A 21,097-nucleotide genomic window follows, 5' to 3' on the forward strand; every position below is an offset into this window, starting at 1 on the left:
TACTATTTTCGTACAGGTCCGGCGGAGCATCACGAAATGCGTCCAGGCTATCGTGTTCGAATGTATGCAAATGTCTTCTTATTTTATAATTGGCTAACGCGTTCACGTGACATTCACGTGAATGTAGCTCCACTGAGTTTTTACAGCAGCAGCGTTGTATTACCTTGCTCAAAGCCGTGGGAAGGAAAAACCAAGGCTACTATGTGACGGTAGCATATAGTGGTATAGGATGTGCAACACAACACATACTTGACACCTGTGCCTTACTAATTTCCGCAGGATGCTTTTCACAAATCAAAGCACAAACAAACAGGGAGGGGTGGGGGGGCGGGGCCCCTATTAAGGCACACTCGAACAAAACAAACGTGTGCCCCGCAGAATCGCTCCGTCATCTAGGGCATTCTCTATCATCAGTACTGAACTAGACTATCTTAGGGTGATGAGAGAATTCCACTCTACTGCTGAGTTCAAACCGGTCTTTGCTGTATTCAGGGAAAAAATCCACCTTTGTTCACCCAGGCTCAGTAACATTTCCCTACTACCTCCTCTTTCAGTTGTCGGGATAGTTTGTAACACAAACCATAAGATGTCAGTATGTTTGTGTTTTTTTGTTTCATAATGTGCAACTAAAGGTTTGTTAGGTACTTTGTGCTTCAGAAAAGATTTATGTTCGCAAATGCGTTGTCTAATGCATCTTTTAGTTTTACCAATGTAAATCAAATTGCACGGGCACTTAATTCCATAAATGACCCATGATGATCCGCAATTGGTAAAAGTGCGGAATACCCAGTTCTTTCCATTAAGGTCAATTTCCTTCAAATTGGTTGTAGATGCACAAGCAACGCACTTGCCGCATTTATAATGTCCCACTACTGGTGGCAGCTGCCACAAGGTGGTCTGGGTGGATATTTTCTCTTTTTTAGGGTACAAGTGCACTACTAGATCTCTTACATTCTTTTGTTGCTTGAAGGCGAACCATGGAGTAGCTGGTTCAAAATCAAGCGTTTTTAGGATATGCCAGTTCTTTTTAATGGTCCGTCTGAGCTGGTTGCTAATTGGACTAAATGTGGTGACACATGTCATTTTTTCCTGTTGTACTTGCGGTTCTGGGTGGAGGCATCTATCTCTATTTGAATGTTTTGCTCGCTTGTACGCAGCATGTACTATTCTCTTAGGGTATCCTCTGGCTTTTAGTTTTACTTTCAAGTCCTTGCCTTCCTTTACATAATCAATTATGTTTGAGCAGTTTCTCCTAATACGCAGAAATTGTCCAATGGAGATTTTCGCGTAAGGCTAACGGGTGGAAACTGTCGAATTGCAGAAGGGTGTTTTTGTCTGTAGGCTTTCTAAACAACTTGGTTGACAAATAACCACTTTCGGTTTTGAGGATCAGCAGGTCAAGGAAAGAGATGGACGAGTTCCATGTCATGGTGAATTTTATATACATGCTCTGATTGTTGAGCCACACCAGAAAATCTTCTAACATCGCTACATCACTCTTCTAAATCATAAAAACATCGTCTATATACCTATACCAATGTCCCATCTGTTCTTTAAATGGATTATTGCCATGGTATATAGACGTGGTTTCGTGATGGTCCATGTACAAGTTTGCCAAGTCTGGGGAAAAGGTTGCCCCCATACTTGTTCCATGGATTTGCCGAAAGAAAACTCCATCACAGAGGAAGACATTTTCTGTGAGTGCTAAGCGAATGCACTCCAAAATGAACGGAGTGGGGACTGAATCAAGGGTCGATGTTCTTCTATTCAGAACCTCTTCCATAATTTTCAGACACTCACCCTGGGGTATGCTTGTATATAAAGCCGTTACGTCTAGTGTTACAAGTAGACTGTCTTTCTGACATGGTAAGTCATTGATGATGTTAACCATGCTTGTAGTGTCTTTTACAAAAGACTTCATAATTCTTACAAACGGTCTCAGAAACCAGTCTGAGTACATTGACAGAGGTTCTAAAACCGAGTTTATGGCAGACACGATAGGTCTGCCCGGAGGGGTCACTGCGTTTTTATGCACTTTTGGCAGAAGGTAGAATGCTGGAATGGTCGGATTGTCTTTAACCAGAAAAGTGTGTTCATCTTTTTCTATCCATCCTTCTTGCATTGCATGGTCCATCAAACTTTTGATTTCGTCTTTAAGGCGCATAGTAGGATCTCGATCAAGCTTACGATAGAAAAGGGGATTTTGAAGATGTATTTCGATTTCTCTATCATAGAGTGATTTATCCCATAGGACAATCCCTCCACCCTTATCAGCTGGTTTTATGTGGAAAGTCTGATTCGTTTGTAATGATAATAGGGCTTTTCTTTCTTCTCGACTCAAGTTGTCCTTATGTCGGTTGTTAGAAGATATTCATTTTTTACTTTCTTCGATGATTTTATTTTCGAAAGCCAATATAGCTGGAGATACCATGCTATTGAGGGGAGTAAAAGTAGAGGGTGGTTTGAGACCCGTTATACTCTGTTTTTTATTCGATGTAGGTGAATCTTTAAAAAAGTATTGGAGTCTAATAACTCAAAATAATTTCTGTAATTCTATTTGAGTTTCGAAATCCTTCGCTTTTGCCGTGGACACAAAACTTAAGCCTTTTTTAAGGAGTTGCATATCTTTTTATCCAACGTAAACTTTTAGAATTTTACAACTTCTTCCTCCATTTTCTCTAATTTCTCTTTAAAGGCATGGGGCCTCATTACAATTCAGGCGTTAAGGGTTAACGCCACCGTTAACCCTTAACGCCTGATTCTGATTTTAACGCCTGCTTTTAGCAGGCGTTAAAATCCATGGCGCTAACCTGCCATGGTGCTAATTACGCCGCCGTAATTTACGGCGGCGTAATTAGCGCCTTCCCCACTCCCATTATGCCCTATGGGGCAAAAATGGGAATGGGGAAGGGGAAATGGGGATTTACCGCCCCACTCACCTTGGAATGGGGCGGTAAATCCGCCATCCACCATGGTGTAAACGGAGTTTACACCATGGTGGTAAAGTTGGTGCACTTAGCACCAAGGTTGTAATGAGGCCCATGGTCTAGTAAAAAATGTTATTTAAAAAATAGATAGGCAACATAAAAAAAATACTAGCATTCTCTTTTTTAAAACTTCCTATGTAAAATTTTGAGCTATTCAAGCTCAAAATTCGCAAAAGCAAGCACATGGGCGCATCCATTTTGTGAAATGGATGCCCTCCTGTGCTGGCTTTAGCTTTTGCGGCACTAATGAAGGAAAAGCCAACTAGCTGTAGTAAACAAAAGCTACCGCTGGGTGGCTTTCCCTTCATTAGTGCTGTACGCGGAGGACGGGGACCGGAGACCCGAGCAGGAAAGCTGCAGCTGAATCTCGGTAAGTGCTATTTATTTTAAAAAAAAAATAAGCACTAGCTGGGGGTTTTTTTCTAAGTTTTCCGGGCTCGAGGAGCCTGGAAAACTTAGAAATAAAACCGCAGCTTTAAAAACGTATTTATGTTTGCGGTCGCTTTTGAAGCGACCGCAAACATAAATACAACGTTATTGTGTTGGAGAATGCTGCGGTTTTTCTTTCCAAGTTTCTCAGGCTCCTCCGGCTCGGAGGAGCCTGAGAAACTCGGAAAGAAAAACCGCAGCGTTTTCCAACACAACCGCGTTGTGTTTCTTCCTGAATCTGCTTTCCCATTTGGGGCTCTCGGGCTGCCCACGGGGAGCCCGAGAGCCCCAAATGGGAAAGCAGATTTAGACAGAAACAACGCGGCATTGCGGAAAACAACTGCGTTGTTTCTGCCTCAATCTGCTTTCCCATTTGGGGCTCTCGGGCAGAGCCCGAGAGCCCCAAATGGGAAAGCAGATTCAGGCAGAAACAATGCAGCATTGCGGAAAACAACCACGTTGTTTCTGCATGAATCTGCTTTCCCATTTGGGGCTCTCGGGCTCCCCACGGGGAGCCCGAGAGCCCCAAATGGGAAAGCAGATTTAGGCAGAAGCAACGCAACATTTAGCATTTCCCATTTGGGGCTCTCCGAGGCAGAAACCCTACGCGGCATGTAAACACAACCGCGTTGTGTTTCTGCCTGCTGTGGCTTTCACTTTGGGTCCCCGGTGAGCACCGGGGACCTGCAAGCCGGAGGAGCCTGAGAAACGTGGAAAGAAAAACCGCAGTGTTTTCCAACACAATAACGTTGTATTTATGTTTGCGGTCGCTTCAAAAGCGACCGCAAACATAAATACAACGTTTCTAAAGCTGCGGTTTTATTTCGAAGTTTTCCGGGCTCCTCCAGCCTGGAAAACTTAGAAAAAAAACGCAGCTAGTGCTTATTTTTTAAAAAAAATAAATAGCACTTACCGAGGTTCAGCTGCAGCTTTCCTGCTCTGGTCTACGGTCCCCGTCCTCCGCGTACAGCACTAATGAAGGGAAAGCCACCCAGCGGTAGCTTTTGTTTACTACAGCTGGCTGGCTTTTCCTTCATTAGTGCCACAAAAGCAAAAGCCAGCACAGGAGGGAATCCATTTCACAAAATGGATGCGCCCATGTGCTTGCTTTTGCAAATTTTGAGCTTGAATAGCTCAAAAATTTACATAGGAAGTTTTAAAAAAGAGAATGCTAGTATTTTTTTTTAATGTTGCCTATCTATTTTTTAAATAAAATGTTTTACTAGACCATGCCTCTAATGTCTTTGATGAGTTGGTCTCCTTTTACTTTAGTTTCTAGGGTTTCTCTCATCACCCTAAGATAGTCTAGTTCAGTACTGATGATAGAGAATGCCCTAGATGACGGAGCGATTCTGCGGGGCACACGTTCGTTTTGTTCGAGTGTGCCTTAATAGGGCCCCCCCACCCCTCCCTGTTTGTTCATGCTTTGATTTGTGAAAAGCATCCTGTGGAAATTAGTAAGGCACAGGTGTCAAGTAGGTGTTCTGTTGCACATCCTATACCACTATATGCTTCCGTCACATAGTAGCCTTGGTTTTTCCTTCCCACGGCTTTGAGCAAGGTAATACAACGCTGCTGCTTTAAAAACTCAGTGGAGCTACGTTCACGTGAATGTCACGTGAACGCGTTAGCCAATTATAAAATAAGAAGACATTTGCATACTTTCGAACACGATAGCCTGGATGTGTTTCGTGATGCTCCGCCAGACCTGTACGAAAATATTAAGGTAAGCCCGATTCTCTAAGAGCTTTACCAAGCCTGCTAGACTGCCGTTTCGCGTACTAAGTTACACGCGGCAGATCACAATGGCAATGCCGTCATCGCCGTGTGATTACGATGTATGGGAAATGTTCCTAGCTCGTTTTGCTAATACACAGGCGGCCTGTGTGGGAGATATAGTCCTTTTAGAGTATGGAGAGGCATGTGACCAATCCGCTCCCCCTTTGTTACGTTTCCATAGGTAATCGGGGAAACACACTGAGTGACTCGACGCGTGTGGCTTTTTCCAAGCTTTTTTCAAACTGTTGAGCTGTGGAGTACTTTGAAGTGCTGCCCGCGCACCGAACGAAACAACTTCTGTTACGGGTCCGCCATATTCAGCAGAAATAAAGTACGCTATTGTGGGACTATGATTGTATATCTAGTCTGACCTTTCGAATACGTTGGAAATGGGACTAACAATAGGAAAAAAAGAAAAAGAATAAAAAGAAAAAGTAAAAAGTTCAAGAAAATAGTATAAGTTATTTAAAGTATTAAACAATCAAGTAACACAGAAGATTAATTAACCTATGTATGTAATATAGAGAAAGTATGGGACATATAGTAACGGGTGTTATTTTGAATAAGTATGATACCAGGAGCATGTTGAGAGTGCTGTGTCCTGGATTAATGTAAATCAAATGAACATGTATTAAAAGAACATTGGGTTCCTTATGTTAAATAGGTTTCCCACACAGCCAAGAAATAACAGAAACCAGAATTGATCCGTGACATCTGGGAAGTAGGAACTAAGAACTGCTATAACTAGGTTTCTCCTACTATAAAGCTCAAGTCCAACCAGGATGTAAGTAAAGGCGAGAGTGATCGATAGATCTAAAATTATTGTGAAAAATGTAAGTAATTGTAAGAGATTATGAAAATACGATGCATTATATAGACTAAAGAATAAAGAAAAGTTGTGTGTTTGGAAGGGAACCATCGTTTTACTGTGTGATTAATGTATACATGTATTCATGTTTGTTTTTAGATTATCCTGTTACGGGGGATTTGAAATAGAGATGTCCACCAACTAAAAAAATTGTCTGTCCTGAAGAAGGCCTAAAAAAGCATTGGTTGTAGAGACACTAGGGATAGTGTTTCATCTCCTAAAATGGCCGAAACATGTCGACACTTGACAATAGACTAGCTAAAAAATTTAGTCTTGTATCTGTAAACTACTGAATTGTTTAGAGTGTTTTTTTACTAAGACAACAAAAACCTCATATGAAACATTGTGTTTTTTAAGAAGCGAGCAAGAAGATATGCTGATGTACCACGATTAATGTGTGTTCTATTGATTTGTTTCCTCTCTCTCCTTTTTTAACTTTTCTAAAGTGGTCTTAACACTTAATAAATTGATATGGACATATTGAAACAAAAATTGCTATGTGTAGTGTGTATTAATTGAGTCGAATGGTTCCTTGCCTTTTGCACATAATACGAGATATGTTTTGCACAAATTTGGCTTACTAAACTTGAAGGTGAAAGCCATGTTCACAATAAATCTGTAGATCATTTTGCCAGTACTGGTTGGACATAGAGTGGGGTAGCCAGTTTTTCTCAATTTTGTATTTTTCTACTTAACACTCGCTCCATGCTTAGGCATGCAGAGGAGGTTTTCGACCTGATATTGACTCAGAATCTTGACATCCTCTGTCTTACAGAAACATGGCTTAACTGTCATACTAATCACGCTGCCATGACATCACTCCCTCGTCGATATCAGATGTTCCGAACTAACCGGGACACAGGTCGGGGTGGTGGCACGGCAATAATTGTCAGGGATACATTTGTCACCCACAGATGTACCTCTTCTGAGATTGACGAATGCCAATATACTTTTCTCCATTAATCATAACACTACTTTTTGAATTGTTAATATTTATCGCCCTCCCACAACCATGACTTGATTTGAGGAGCAACTTCTGCTGGTCCTTGGTGACATCATAAAGAGCACATCCTATGTGGTTATCCTGGGTAACTCTAACTATTTGGCCGATCACCCCACCAACCATGTTGCCTATGGTCTCTTCCACTCCCTTGAGGCTACTGGTCTGAAATAGTTTGTTATGAGCCCCACCCATCAGGGCAGTCAGGTACTCACTCATCGCTTGGAAATTGATGATCTTGAAATCTCAGCCTGTCCTTGGTCTGACCACTGCTTTATATCCTTTACTGTGAACCTTCCTGTCAAGCTTGTTAGGCAGAATACTAACCCATGCTCTTTGAGGGTTGTTAGGAATACCTATAAAATCACCCCTGCAGCTTTCCGTGAACAGGTTTTGACTTTACTGGCCAATCTTAGCCCCTCCAACAATGTTGTGACTCTTATTGATCAATACAATGAGACTATTGCAGCCATTGACAACTCTCTTGTACCTCTTTCTACTAAAACCATGGAGACCGAAACACCTGGATCATCATGGTTCTCTGATAAGATTCTTTAACTTCAAACATGTAAAAGACAAAAAGAGCAGTTCTGGCAAAAAAATCCTTCAACTGACTCTATGGCAGCTTATCGTAGGGCCGCCTCTCAGTATAAACTGTCCATCATGGCTGCTAAACGCAACTATTATCAAGAATACGATGAAACAGCCAACTCCTCCCAAAAAGAACTCACCATTCTTAAGGCATTTGAATGGAAGGATAACCCTTTTCCTCCTATCACAAAAAGTAATCAATGGTGCTTCGCTATCTAACAGGGCTTTAGTAAGAAACTTAACGTCCATCAGGATAAGATCATTCTCCTACGCATAGGTCATGCCACCTTGACCAATGTCCATTCCAAGGAACTTGAGTGCACTGAAACATTTAATTGCACTATTCCTGTTTTTAACTTTAAAGAAATAACGGAAGCTGAACTCTCTAAAATCATCCACAATCTAAAGCTATCTTCCTGCCCTGATGATCTCTGTCCACCATCTAAAATTAAACAATATTTTGACTGTCTAGCCCTTTTTGTCACCAAATTAGTTAATTCCTCATTTGTCACCTCTGCAGTACAGGTGTCTCTCAAAAATGTCTGGATTTCCCGTGTTATCAAGAAAGTCTCTCTTGATCCAGCTGCCGTAGAGAACTACCATCCCATCACCAATGCTACTTTTGTGTTGAAGATTCTGGACAGGGTTGCTTACTTGAAAATTCAGAAACATATTGAGGAAAATTGGCTCTTTTGCACTTTGCAATCTGGCTTTAGAGTGCTTCACGGCACTGAGACTGCTCTGTTGGACCTTAAGACCAACCTGTGCCATGTTGTTTACTCTGGTCAAGTTGCTATGTTGATGTAGCTCAACCTCTCTGCACCGTTTGACCTTGTTGACCATTCTCTGCTGTTGGAGGGGTTGGGGACCATTGCTAACTGTTACAGTGGTGCCTCAGGATGGCTGGCCTCCTTTTTGAGACCTCGCTCTGCCTGTTTGGCCTCAGGTGGCTTTAAGTCACTTGCCAAACTCCTTACTTGCGGTGTCCCACAGGGTGCTTGCCTTTCTCCCACCTTCTTATTCGTCCTTTCTTCGATCTTCTGGATAGCATTGTCATGGGTTACACTAACTACGCTAATGATACCCAGATATTGATCAAACTGATTGGCGACTATGAGATGGATCGGTCCCGGATCACTTCTCTCTATACTCTGATTGAGGAGTGGATGATTAACAACTAACTGGCCCTTAACGGGAACAAAACCAAACTTATGGTGGTGGGCCTTGGTAAACTAGATCCCAGGTATGCCGCCTTTGACATTTCTGATACCTCTATTAAAACCATCCCCTGGGTCAAGACTCGTGGTGTCTATTTTGATGCCTCTCTTAGCATGAATAAGCATGTTAGCCAGGTGAAGCGATCCTGTGACTACACTCATTAGGCACATTAAGCCCTTCCTCTCTACAACTAATACTGCTAACCTCGCTGTTGCTCTTGTCAAATCTAAACGGGACTATGGAAATAGTCTATTGGCAGGCACTTCTGAGTCCAACCTGACCTCGTTACAGGAAGCTCAGAATAATGCTGTTCGAGCTGTTTGTGGTCTGACAGGAAGGAATCATGTCACTGAGGCTCGTAGATCCCTACATTGGCTTCCAGTTAAACATTGTGTCACCTATAAAATTCTTCTCCTTACTTACAAGTATCTCAGTGACAGCGCCCCTCCTTATGAGAAGAAAAGGATTAGGTGACACTGCATCACGTGTCCTCTTCGATCCAACAACTCTAATAGACTCGAGCAGCCTTGCTATAGACTGGCTCGATTTGGAGGCACCTGCTTTGATTCTATTGCACCTCACATGTGGAATATGCTGCCTACTGATCTTCGTATTTGCCCTGAACTTTCCTCATTTAAGAGATCTCTAAAAATTATCTCTTTAATTCCAATGACTAAACTCCTTACTTTTTCACATCTCCTTTTGGTTTTCTAGACTTCCAGTTCCTATTCTTACCTGCTGCGCACTGAGGCCCACGGTGACTTGCGCCCTATGAAATATATTTAACATTAACATTTCTCCCATTAAGAGCAGACATTGGGAACCGGGAGGGGTTGCCCCCTTTAAGGTCTAACTTCAATATATTACATATCTGGGTGTGCAGATCTGTCCTATCATACAAGATATAGTGGTCCTAAACTATCCCCCGTCTTAAAGAAAATCCAACAAGATCTTCTTTGATGGAACATGCTGCTGCTGTCTATAACTGGCAGAATAAATGCCTTCAAGATTAATTCCCTTCCCAAACTGACCTATTTGGCCATGGCACTATCGTTTACCCCTACGAGGCAAATGTTCAAAGAACTGGACACCCACATATATACATTTTTTTGGCGGGGCAAGAAAGCGTGGATTAAGCTAGAGGTCTTCCAGGCTTCTAAGGCCAATGGCGGATTGGCACTACTGGTATGGAAGACATACTACATGGCGGCACAGGTATGTTGGCCCAAACGATGGCTTAACATAGAAGATCAATCCAGATGCAAGCCCACAGAACTATCTCTATTGATGCTGTTCACCCCTTCTGAAATCTTGGCGATTCCACTGTGAAGAAACCTTAGCGCAATCAAACAACACCCAATAGTTTGGCCCACGCTCGAGCAATGGCACAATATGAGATCCACGTTGGGGTGACACTTCCAAAAGGCACCAGCATGGATCAGGGTGAGGGCGATCCCGTCATATGGAATACACTATAAATTACACCCCCATCAAGATACACTATGGCCACACATCCGAGTTTTAGACCTGTATGACGGGGACTCACCACTTACCTTTCTGAAGGCCAGACAGGTTCTCGGACTGGAGGAGGCAAACTGGCTTCAGTCTATGACCTTATTCGCAACTATTCATAAGCACACCTCAGAGGAGACACGACAGGCCACACTGACAAAAGGTGAGCTTGAGATGGGGCGGAATGTAACCTCATTCCCACAACTTTGCATGTTTTACTCTATCTGCGCCCTGAATAACGCTGGACGCAACCGCGTACTTGCGTCTCAATGGTCTGCAGACTTGGGCATAGAACTTGACCCAGGGCACATGTATGATTTCTTTGAAGCCATACCATCGTTCTCGCTATGCATTCGGAACAGGGACATCCAATACAAATTGCTTCGGTGCATGTACTACACACAGAGTAAACTATTTAGGATGTTTCTCACACAATCCTCTCTACGCTGGCGACAATGTGGGGCCTAGGCACCTTAGGGCATATTCTCTGGTTTTGCCCACTGATAGGTGAATTTTGGCAAAGGGTACACAACCTGATTATGCACATGAGGGGTGAATGTGGAACTAGCCCCCGGCCCGATACTATTCGGGGCTCAACAGGAAGACTGGCACGAGGAACATACACCACGTAGGCTTATACACATAATACTATTTGCTTCCCAGAAATCCCTGATCCTTGCATGGAAAGACATAAACCCACCCAATGAATCCTCCTGGAAAGCACTGTTGACCAACTGTGCTCTATGGAACATAGCGCTCTTAAGCGCCTTTATAAGCCTGTACAGGCAGCATGCCTCCTGGAATTGGTCGACTCACTTATCTGAACTGAAACATGGCAAAGCTCTACTGGCACAAGCGACATATCATTATTACATGAAGTGGGCAGAGAAGGTCAGGAAATATTGCTCAGGAAAGGGATGGTGCAACCCTATTCCTACTGAAAATTGACCCATTTCGAGATATATATATATATCCCATTATGGGACCCATGGTGTAGTTAGATGTTTTGAGGGAGGATGGGGTGGGAAAAGGGGAAGGTGGGGGAGGGGGAGAACTGTTTCATGAATCATATTGTCAACCAACTAATGTGGTTACACCTCGTAAAGCGCAAATTCTTGCTATGATTATGCTTGGTGCTATATCACTAATGTACAATCTCTGATTGAAGTAATTGTCTGAATTTTGAAACCTAATACAGAAGATTTTACACAAAAAAGGCTATCCCCATTCTAGAACCATTATACAGCAAATGCTTTCCTGGGCAGTCTCCTTCTGAGGCTACTCACGGTTCTGCCTTCTGCAGGATCTGTTGTCAACACAATTATGTTAGGCCTCCCCACAGCCTCTGGTTCCTAACACATCCACCTTCACAGGTCTCTAGAAGACCTTGTATTCTCACAGACTGCTCTTAGGTCTCTTTGAGACATTTGATTTCTCAGGCTTGCCTTAAGTCTCACCATGGCATGGGATTCTTTCAGACCTCTCCATGACCTCAGTTCTATCACATCTCTCCATGTTCCTGGTTTCTCTCAGACTTTGCTCAGTTCTCTACATGACCTTGTATTTGTGCAGACTTAGTGCTCTTCTCCCCATGATCTTGGAATCACTCAGACTTCTCTAATTTCTCTCCATGAGCTTGTGTTCACTCAAACTTATATCAGGGCTTTCCACAAACTTGGATTTGTTAAAAAAAACATTGTTGACAGTAATGGGTATTCCCCCCTCACTCAGGGCCCTTTTCAATCAGACAAAATTCTCCCCCCTCTTACCAAAGGTTCTTCTGCTCCGGTTCCTTAAGGAAGCACCTCGTCTTCAGACCTTCCCTCAGGTATCAAGTTATGTGGATGGGCCTCATCGCTCTCTTCAACCCAGCACAAGATCTAATAGTTGGATTCTAGCATGCCCACGCGAGTAACTGTTCCACAGTCATTAGCAAATTTACTACCTCTTTCCAAGTGTTGTTCTTCGCATATAATCAGGAAGCAGATGAAAGCATGTTTCCTTCCTACAAGTCTCGTCCAGTAACTGGCATGTTCCACTTTCTTTTAGAAGGCTTGGCCAGTGGCTGATTTCCTTAGCCAGGCTAGGAGTGGTTCTTCACTGTGTGTCTTGTTTCACCTGCCTTGATCAACTTATTCTTGTATTTGCATGTTATGAGGAATATTAACTCCCTTTAGGTAGTGTTCAGTGTTTAATTGATGTTTAAAATCATTTAGTCAGTGGGAAGCCTTTTAACAGTTACCGGGCCCTCAGCACCATTTTGAATCTGTAGACATGGCCAGACGTGCTTGATCGCTCCTCCTCAGCACCCAGTACACTTTCTGCTTCTCGCTGGTTTGAATGGGTTTCTCACATTTTATTTCCTTTCCGTAGTTCACCTCTCCTTTTGGGAGCAAACCTGTGTCAGTGTTATGGTCGGGTTTAGCTCCACAACGCATATGTTTACACTATGGGTGTTTAATGTAATTCTGGCATTATTATGTATGAAGCATTTACAATTGCCATGCCTTGCATCTTTAGATTTTGTCTCTTCTAGATCATGATGTAACCTGTACTCCGATATCCTCTTTAAAGAGCAAGATGATTATTTTTGTTTTAAGGAAATACTTTGGGCCTCATTACGAGGTGGGCGGTAAGGGATTACCGGCACCGGTAAGGGCACCGGTGCCAGTAGTCCCTTACCACCCTACTATGAGTTCCATTTGCGGGTCCTCCCTTAACGCCTGGTTTTACCAGGCATTAAACACGGGACCCGCAAAGGGATTCCGGGGGCAATAACGGTACCGCAATTTGTGGTACCGTTATTGCTGCCTTCCCCCTTCCCATTGAGCCCTATGGGGGCTCGAATGGGGAATGGCTCTGGTGAATGGGGAATTACCGGTCCCGCCGACCTCGGAATGGGCCGGTAAATGGTCCATCCACCAGACCGGAGTCAGAACGATTTTGGAGGCAGCCTATAGCGCCATGGCTACCTCCAACCTCGCAATGAGGCCCTTTGTCTCTAAGGGGATCACGTGCCCAGGGAATCCTACTCCATCCACCCTCTGGAGGCACATTTGGCAGCGTTCGGACTAGCCTCGTCCCTGTGGCACAACCCCCTCATATAAAAGGGTGGTGAGTTTCTCCAATTCACCACAGCAGCACACATCCATCCTATAGTTAAAATGAGTTTCGTGCATTAGTGGCTTGGTGTGAGCTGAGGTTAAATGTGTTGTGCGATAGGCTTTCAATATTGGAATTGGTGCATTTGGATCTGAATGCTGGTACCTTAACATTGGCATTCCGAATGTTTGAAGAGTTTACATTTGGTTATCTTTGGACAGAATGCTTGAACTATTACATCTGCATTCCCAATGATTTTAGGCAACATTTTTATAAGTAGTAATCTTAACTTTATTTTATAGAAAATATTTCTTTCCATGTTTTTGATATACACTAATGTCCGGCTGGAGAGCTCACAAGTTAATTGCTCTTCTCAGATATGGGGCCAGCACGCACTTAGCAAGTTTGAATCCCACCGTCCATTTAGCACTTGGCAGATCTGGCAAGTGCCAAGGGATGTGAATGATAAGTAAACTGATCATTTTAGTGGAGCCTCCTTCCTTGTTGATCTCTTGCTCCCAACCACATCATCTCTTTGCAGCATCACAAAGCAAACACTTTCACATTGGGCGTGTTTCAAAAATGCAATACATAAGTAAATATTTGCTCATGGGAAATAAGAGTTAAATTAAATCTCTGGATTGCACATAGCAAAACATAGAAATTAGTAAATTAGACCAGAAACAGAATCAAACACACAACCTATGTTTTCCTACTTTAGTGAGGACCTATTGTTCTCAACGCTAGGTTATTTGTCAAGTATAGAATTTCTAAGAAACTCCCCATTAAAAAACAGGGCTTCACTTTATCTGTGGGTGTTTATGTTTTGTCTTCACACGCATATGATTACCAATGAGAAAAAAAGAAAAAAGAGAGTAAGCAAGAGAGAAAAAAGAGAAAGAAAGACAGAGAGAGTGCTCCCTTCTTCATGGAGCACACATTTCCACTTTCTTTAGCACGGCTCTGTAATGTGTCATAACCATCATACCTCTATTTCCTCCTTGTACTTTAAAAGCGGTGCTTCCATAATGTTTCTCAATTTAAAAGTCTCACTCTCTACGTCAAAACTGTGTCCAGTGACATTGGTGATCCGCTTCCAGTGTCGATCCATCATGGCTTTGTTGGACATTAGCTCCAACAGTGGGCAGCACTCATTGAAGTCATCAATGGTTTTTTTTAGGTCCAGGAAGGCTTGCCATTCCTTAAGCGCACGAGGAAGCTTACGGCATCTAGAAGTATAAACAATCTGGTTACCTCAAGAAGCAGCAGAAAAATGTCTAACAAAATCCATTGTCTCTTTTTTGAAGCTTCAACCGAAATGGCAATTTTCATAAAGGTAAAAAACACAATTCTCTAGTATTAATAAGAGAACATGTGCATTTCGCAATTTTGGGTTAACAAAGACAACAGGACTCAATGCTTAGTCCTTGCAACTTCAGTGTTTGAATAACACAAGTGTTTTTTTCATTTGTATGCCTAGTTTTACCATGAGTAATATATGGGTAGGGTGATAAGCAGCACCCAGCCAATCATGAGGAAATAAAAAAATACTTAAACACTTGTCAAAGCTATTTTCAGGGGGCTCCTGTAATGAACACACTGACCAAGTGCTCTAAAAATCCACAAAATGCAGTATGTTTATCTACCGACTCACAGTGCACACCAAAATATTAGCCTTACTATCAGATAGGAAATTCACAGCCACGTCTGTAAATAAATAGTTGTTTATATTTATTGGAACATTGAATATCAGGTTATTTAAAAGTTCAAAATAATCAAATCAATAGTCAATCCAAAATGGAGACTTCAAGAAAAGTGAATGGAATCAGCTCAATGCCTTTCGGCGATACCCCTTCTATAAGTAACACACATCCGTAAAAGAAGGAAAAAAAAACTTTCTAATATCCACAAATTAGAACTAAAAGCAGTTGTAGGTAGGGACATGAACTATTCATGACAAATGTGTTGGATGGATATTGCACTTTCCAAATTAAACCCCTCAAAACTCCTGAGAAAGATATTAAGATATTTTGGGGGCTTGGTTATCCCTGTTAAAACCTCTCTGCATCATACTAACATCTTTATGTACTCTGAACTGATCTTTGTTCAAGCAATATAGCCACGCTCTGGAGCTCGGGAATGTATTAAAATAGTACATTTTGACAATAGCCTTAAAAAACGAACAATATGTGTAGTTTATCGATTACCTATTTTTATGGGATACAAAGAGTGACGGCTGGGTAATTATAGGAGGGGATATTAATTTGAGAATTGGCAATGGGCCTCCATCAGATGTATTTGATGATGGATGAATGCGAGGTTTTGACTCTGGGAATTCTGGAGCCCTACATGTTAGACTCTCGTATTTGTTCTAATGTCCTTAAGGTTTATGCTTAGTTAATGGGGTGGGGACTGGGTTCAATCAATGTATGGTTGAGTCCCAAAGGATATCTCCGGTAAATACACATTTAGAGGACACAGGGGGAACTCCACCATATATTATATTTGGATACAGCTACTAAATGGCCCCGCATTGAGGATTATTTCTTTGTTAAGGACGTTCATAGTGATCATTATCCTATTGCACTGGATTTGAAATTGCAACCTATTATGGCCACACCAAACAAATTCTCACATTTGGTTCTAGCAGAAGCTACACCAATGTATAAAATAATTAATAGCGGCTTCCATGGATAAATCTACCATTGATCAAAAAATAATTAGACAAAATACATGTTTTAATAATGTAATATTAGAGAAGGAAACACAACCTCACAGTATTTACAACATTTAAAAAAAAATCTTTTTATTAGCATTTCTTAACGAAAAACAGCACTAATAAAATGAAACACAACAAAGAACAAAAAAAAGCGGCCATGTGCTACAGAAAAAGAAAGAGGGAACGAATAATCATATCTCGTACACTGTCCAGTCTCAAGAGTTAGTTATTCGAACATTTCCAATCAATGTCTGTGCGCTCATTATTGCTTCAGACACTTGATGCATGCGTCTGTTGTCCTTCCTCAAGTCCATCACAACCCGTGCAGCCTTACTAGCACTTGGCTGAACCGGGCTCGGTGGCCTTAACTTACAAACAAAACATAACAAAATTGTGCATGCTATTCCCATCCTGCCCCCATCAATCCTCTCCCAATCTTCTCTGTATCCCCAGCCCTATTTCGACCTTGCGCCCTCCTCTGCTCAATGCGCCTCTTACCACTGCTGCTCAAGCTTGACAATGGCATGTCATCAGAGGAAGCAAACATCTTTTGGACCAATATATTGCATGCAGTGACATCAATGCCGACCTCCCTTTGCCCCCTGTGCACCACCCTATGCCACATCACTGTTTCTGCCTCCGCCCATTTCCTCAGGTCTCCCCACCATGCCTATATACAGGGACCTTCCGCGGTCTTCCATTCCAGTGCAATTCTGCGCTTCGCCAAAATGCAGATTAGATCTTTCATTTTAGCTATATGTGCCTCAGTTCGCTGCCCCGGAAATATTCCCAGCAAACACATCTCTGGTGGCAATTCATGCAAACGTGTAGTATATCTGCTGACTCTCTTGTGCATCTTGGACATCTTTCTTTCCCTGCATCCGGGAACCGTGAAATGGCATGTGGGGTCATGTATGCGGTATGCATAACTAGTAGCTGTATCTGTTTGAACCTGGCGTTTCTGGACACCTTCAGTGTATATAACATCCCCCTCACTCTGAGTTCTGGCCTACGGAGCAAGTCCAGTATCATGTCATAGAACCTGGAGAGTACATGGGCCCCCTACGTTATATCATAAAGGGAGTCCAACATGGTGTCCCCTGTAATTCCCATCTCTATGTCTGGCCAGATGGCAGCAGCAATTTTAGCCACCTTATGGTGTGTCAAGAACTGACCCTTCGGTATATCGTAGCTCTCTGTCAGTTCTGGGAAGCTCAGCACTACACTGTCGCAGCACAAGTCCCCCAGAGTGATCACCCCATTTGGCTACCAGTGATGTCTAATGCTGCGGACCGCCTCTTGGTTCCTCCCACATATTGCCGCCAAAGGTATATTAACAGAGTATGCGTCTTGCTTGCCCACCTTCTTCCATAGTCTTTGCCATAGTTTCCGTCCCAGTGCCACCAGCACAGACATCCCCAGCCAGCGTCCCTCATCCAGAGCACTTCTCTCAGGTAAAATGGTGTGACTTCATCCCGCAGCAGACCAGTGTCTAAGGAGGCTTCATCTGCTAGCCAGGTCATAATGAACTGAGTTGACCTGCAAGGTAATATGCTTCAAAATTCAGCAGCCTGGCACCCCTGTCCCTGTAGTCCCTCCTAAGTGTGCCCAGCAAGATTCAGGCCATCCTTCCCCCCCTTGTGAGAAACCAGAGTGTGTCTCACCCGGTAGTCCCAGGGAATCTCTCTCTCTAAGGTGGCCAGGACACGGCCATCGCCTTTGGATCCAGACCCTGGGGGTGGACCAGTGCGGCAGGATCACCTAGGTAAGGGGTCTTTGGAGAGTGGGGGTGTGGCAGCCGATGGTGACATGTGGTATTACCCCCTTTTTTGTTCACCTAACCCCTCCTATTTTATAGGATTCTCTGAGGTCCCAACTCCTGCCCGGTCCCCTTTTTACACAATCACTGGGCCGAGGAAGAGGGTGACTGAGAGTAACAAGACTAACTCTCATACATCTTACTGGACATGTCCCGTTAATCGGGTCAGGCAAAGTCAGTCATTTGACTTGAAGTGCATACACATGATACCAATTAGCTCTCCTGACACGGATAGGCAGAACCTAAAGACACACTCTGAGCAAGGCGGAACACAAGTATGAGCAGAACTTTCAGGCAAGGCAAACCTACTGGAGCAGAGCAGCGGACCAAGGGACGATGGCAGTGGGTCAAAAACCCCATGAGTTCCATACTGGAGGTTGGTGCCTCCGACAGGCCGTGAAAGACACGTGGAGAAGGCCAGAACCCACATCAGAAGGCTGCATTGTGTTTCAAGGACACCAGCGATCCTCCCGGGTGAACGGCAGAGTTGGGGAGGCGAGGCCAAGCCTGTGGTACTAACCTTGACTTATGAATTGGAAATCATAAAACCAAGAAAGAAATGCACACAGCCGGTGAGTTGGCATGCAACCTCAGAGACCAGTGTGTGTTAAACAAAGTTTGAAGTGGCAACATTATATCGCAAGTGAAGGCTGCACACATGTGGATGAGACGCGAAGAAAGGTAGACCTGTGAATGAACTTTAAAGTAAGGACAGCTGTGAAATCAGCGATACTGAGTAACAGAGTGGTCCAACGAAAGGAATTAGCTGACTCAAGAGACTCTGTGAAAGGTGCATTGTTTGTAACAAAGCGAATTAACTGCAAAAGCGAAGTAAGCAACATTAACTCCTAGAGAAGGGGAGAGTGAAAGTTGAACCTTGAACTTTTAGTAGAAGTGGTCCTTCAGAGGTCTGTAAAGAAAGCCACGCACATTCGAAAGTCTTTGACATCCAAAAGCAGTCTGAGCCTAACTGAGGGAGACCCGAAGTGTAATAAGCTTGGGGAAGGGAGCTCCCTTGCAAGTTTTGATGAAATATGTTGTGAAAGGTCTGAGCCCGACAAAGGGGGACCCAAGGGAACTGTGTTTTGAAGAGGTCTGAGCCCGACAGAGGGGGGCCTACATTAACCTTTTGTTGAAACATTATTTGGAAGTCTGAAAAGAGAGACTTTAAAGTGGAAGGACAGATGGGACTCAATCTATGTTTTGGAACTGTTTATTGTGTTGAAAAACTTGAGCTAGAGTGTGTCATCCTTCCTACAGGGATCGCCTTACTACATGTGGTCTAACGTGAGAAGGAGAGCTGATTCAGTCACATTTATTCTTTTGAACACTGATTTTTCCTTTACATACATTTCTCATTTATACACTTTTCTACAAGAGATAGTACAGGCATCAGGTTTTGTTAGCATAGGCCATTTTGATTTGATGGACACCACTCAAACTGTTTCATTTATTGTTTGATGGTCAAGACTACTCTCATCTTAATTATAGGGCAAAGTAAGAGTTTTCCCAACCCCAGAAACTTCAATAAAAGGTTTTACAAATTGTAGCTATTGTGTCAGTGTCATACTTGTGATACCATGACTCCCTTACAGCCCCCAGATAAATCCCCTTACTGCTGAGTCTAGTTTGTGAAAGAACAATCGCGGAATTTCGTAGGGTATGTTTACAAAATAATACAATAGGCGCGGCAGCACCACCATCTTGAGCAGCGCTGTTCTACCCATCATTAATAGCTGGAGCCTCTGCCAGAAATCAATAGATCTCTCCACCCCGCAGAGCGCCGTTAGTGTATTTGCCTCATGTTCCTTCTTAGGGTCATGATAAATGTCCACCCCAAGTACCGGAAGGTCTCCACCACGTTCCCAAATTTGCTAAGTGCCACTGTTCCAGAACTGTCATCTCAGCGAGTGGAAATATACTCGACTTCTCTTTACTGACGGTTATACCAAATGAACCTGAAAAGCCATCCAGTATGTTTAATATGTATGGCAGATTGATTTCCGGATTCCGTACGTAGAGCAGCATATCATCTGCATATCGGGAGACCACATGCGTGTTTCCCTCTACTGGTATGCCTGCATCCTTGAAGTCCATCCTGAGGAAGGCCGCCAGGGGTTCCAATGCCAGGATGAACAGCATGGAGGATAGCGGGCACCCCTGTCTGGTCACCTTACCCAATTCCCATGCTTCTGAGACATGTCTTTGAGTTCGCACTCGAGCGCAAAGCGCCGTCCTACCCCAAAGCAGCGCACGACAGCATGCAGCCAGTCAAAAGTCTTTATTGCACCCAGTGAAGCCACAGCTTATTCTGCCTCTGCCCCCTCAGTTTTGTCCATCACATGATGCAGCCTGCGCAGGTTCCAGGATGTGTTCCTGCCAGGGACGTAGCACGTTTGATCAGGGTGTATCAAGGTGTGAATCACACACTCCAGTCTTTTTGCCAACGTTGCAGCAAGAATTTTGCAATCTTGGTTGATCATTGAGAGTGGTCTTTACGAACCACACTCAAGCGGTGGCTTTTCTGGCTTAAGTATTGGCACTAAAATGGACTCTCGGTGGCTCGCCAGCAGTAAACCCACCTCAAATTCCTCCTCCAGCATCCTCAGAAGGTGTGGTGCAAGGTCTCCCGCAAACACGAGGTAGAATTCTGACGGGAGCCCATCCGTGCCCAGCGTGTTACCAGTTGGAAGCAAAAGTATGGTTGCCTTCAGCTCCTCTACAGTGAAAGGAGCATCAAGCATCTCTACCTGCTCCTGCTCAAAATGGGGTAGCTCAATTTCCATGCAAACATCTCCTAAATCACTGAACAAGCCCTCCTCCCCAGCATCATATAAGCGCTGATAGAAGCGGCTGAAGACTGTTAATCTCGCTCTGGGCTCTCCATTGCTCCCTACAATCATCCCTACACTCATCTTTGATGGAGCTAATCATCCCCATCCTCTCCTCCGCTCAGCACAGCCAGGCCAACAGATTTCCGGGTTTATCCCAACTTTCATGGAGTCGCTTTATGTATTTGTTGTAGTCATGTTTGCCCAATCACTCCCAGGCTGCATTGCAGTCCTGCCTAAGC

At 43.5% G+C, this 21,097-nt stretch overlaps 1 protein-coding gene across 1 annotated transcript in view; it reads right to left on the reverse strand.

Annotated features, from left to right (window-relative positions):
* The window catches only part of DNAH5 (dynein axonemal heavy chain 5), a 4,235,244-nt gene that overhangs the window by 2,576,061 nt on the left and 1,638,086 nt on the right, over positions 1 to 21,097 (reverse strand). Inside the window, exon 28 of the mRNA XM_069613779.1 lies at positions 14,475 to 14,715. Coding sequence (XP_069469880.1) covers positions 14,475 to 14,715 — 241 coding nt within the window. The remainder of the gene's footprint in view (positions 1 to 14,474; positions 14,716 to 21,097) is intronic.

This window comes from Ambystoma mexicanum, chromosome 5p, assembly GCF_040938575.1.
Source record: "Ambystoma mexicanum isolate Mex_15411 chromosome 5p, UKY_AmexF1_1, whole genome shotgun sequence".
NCBI lineage: Eukaryota > Metazoa > Chordata > Amphibia > Caudata > Ambystomatidae > Ambystoma > Ambystoma mexicanum.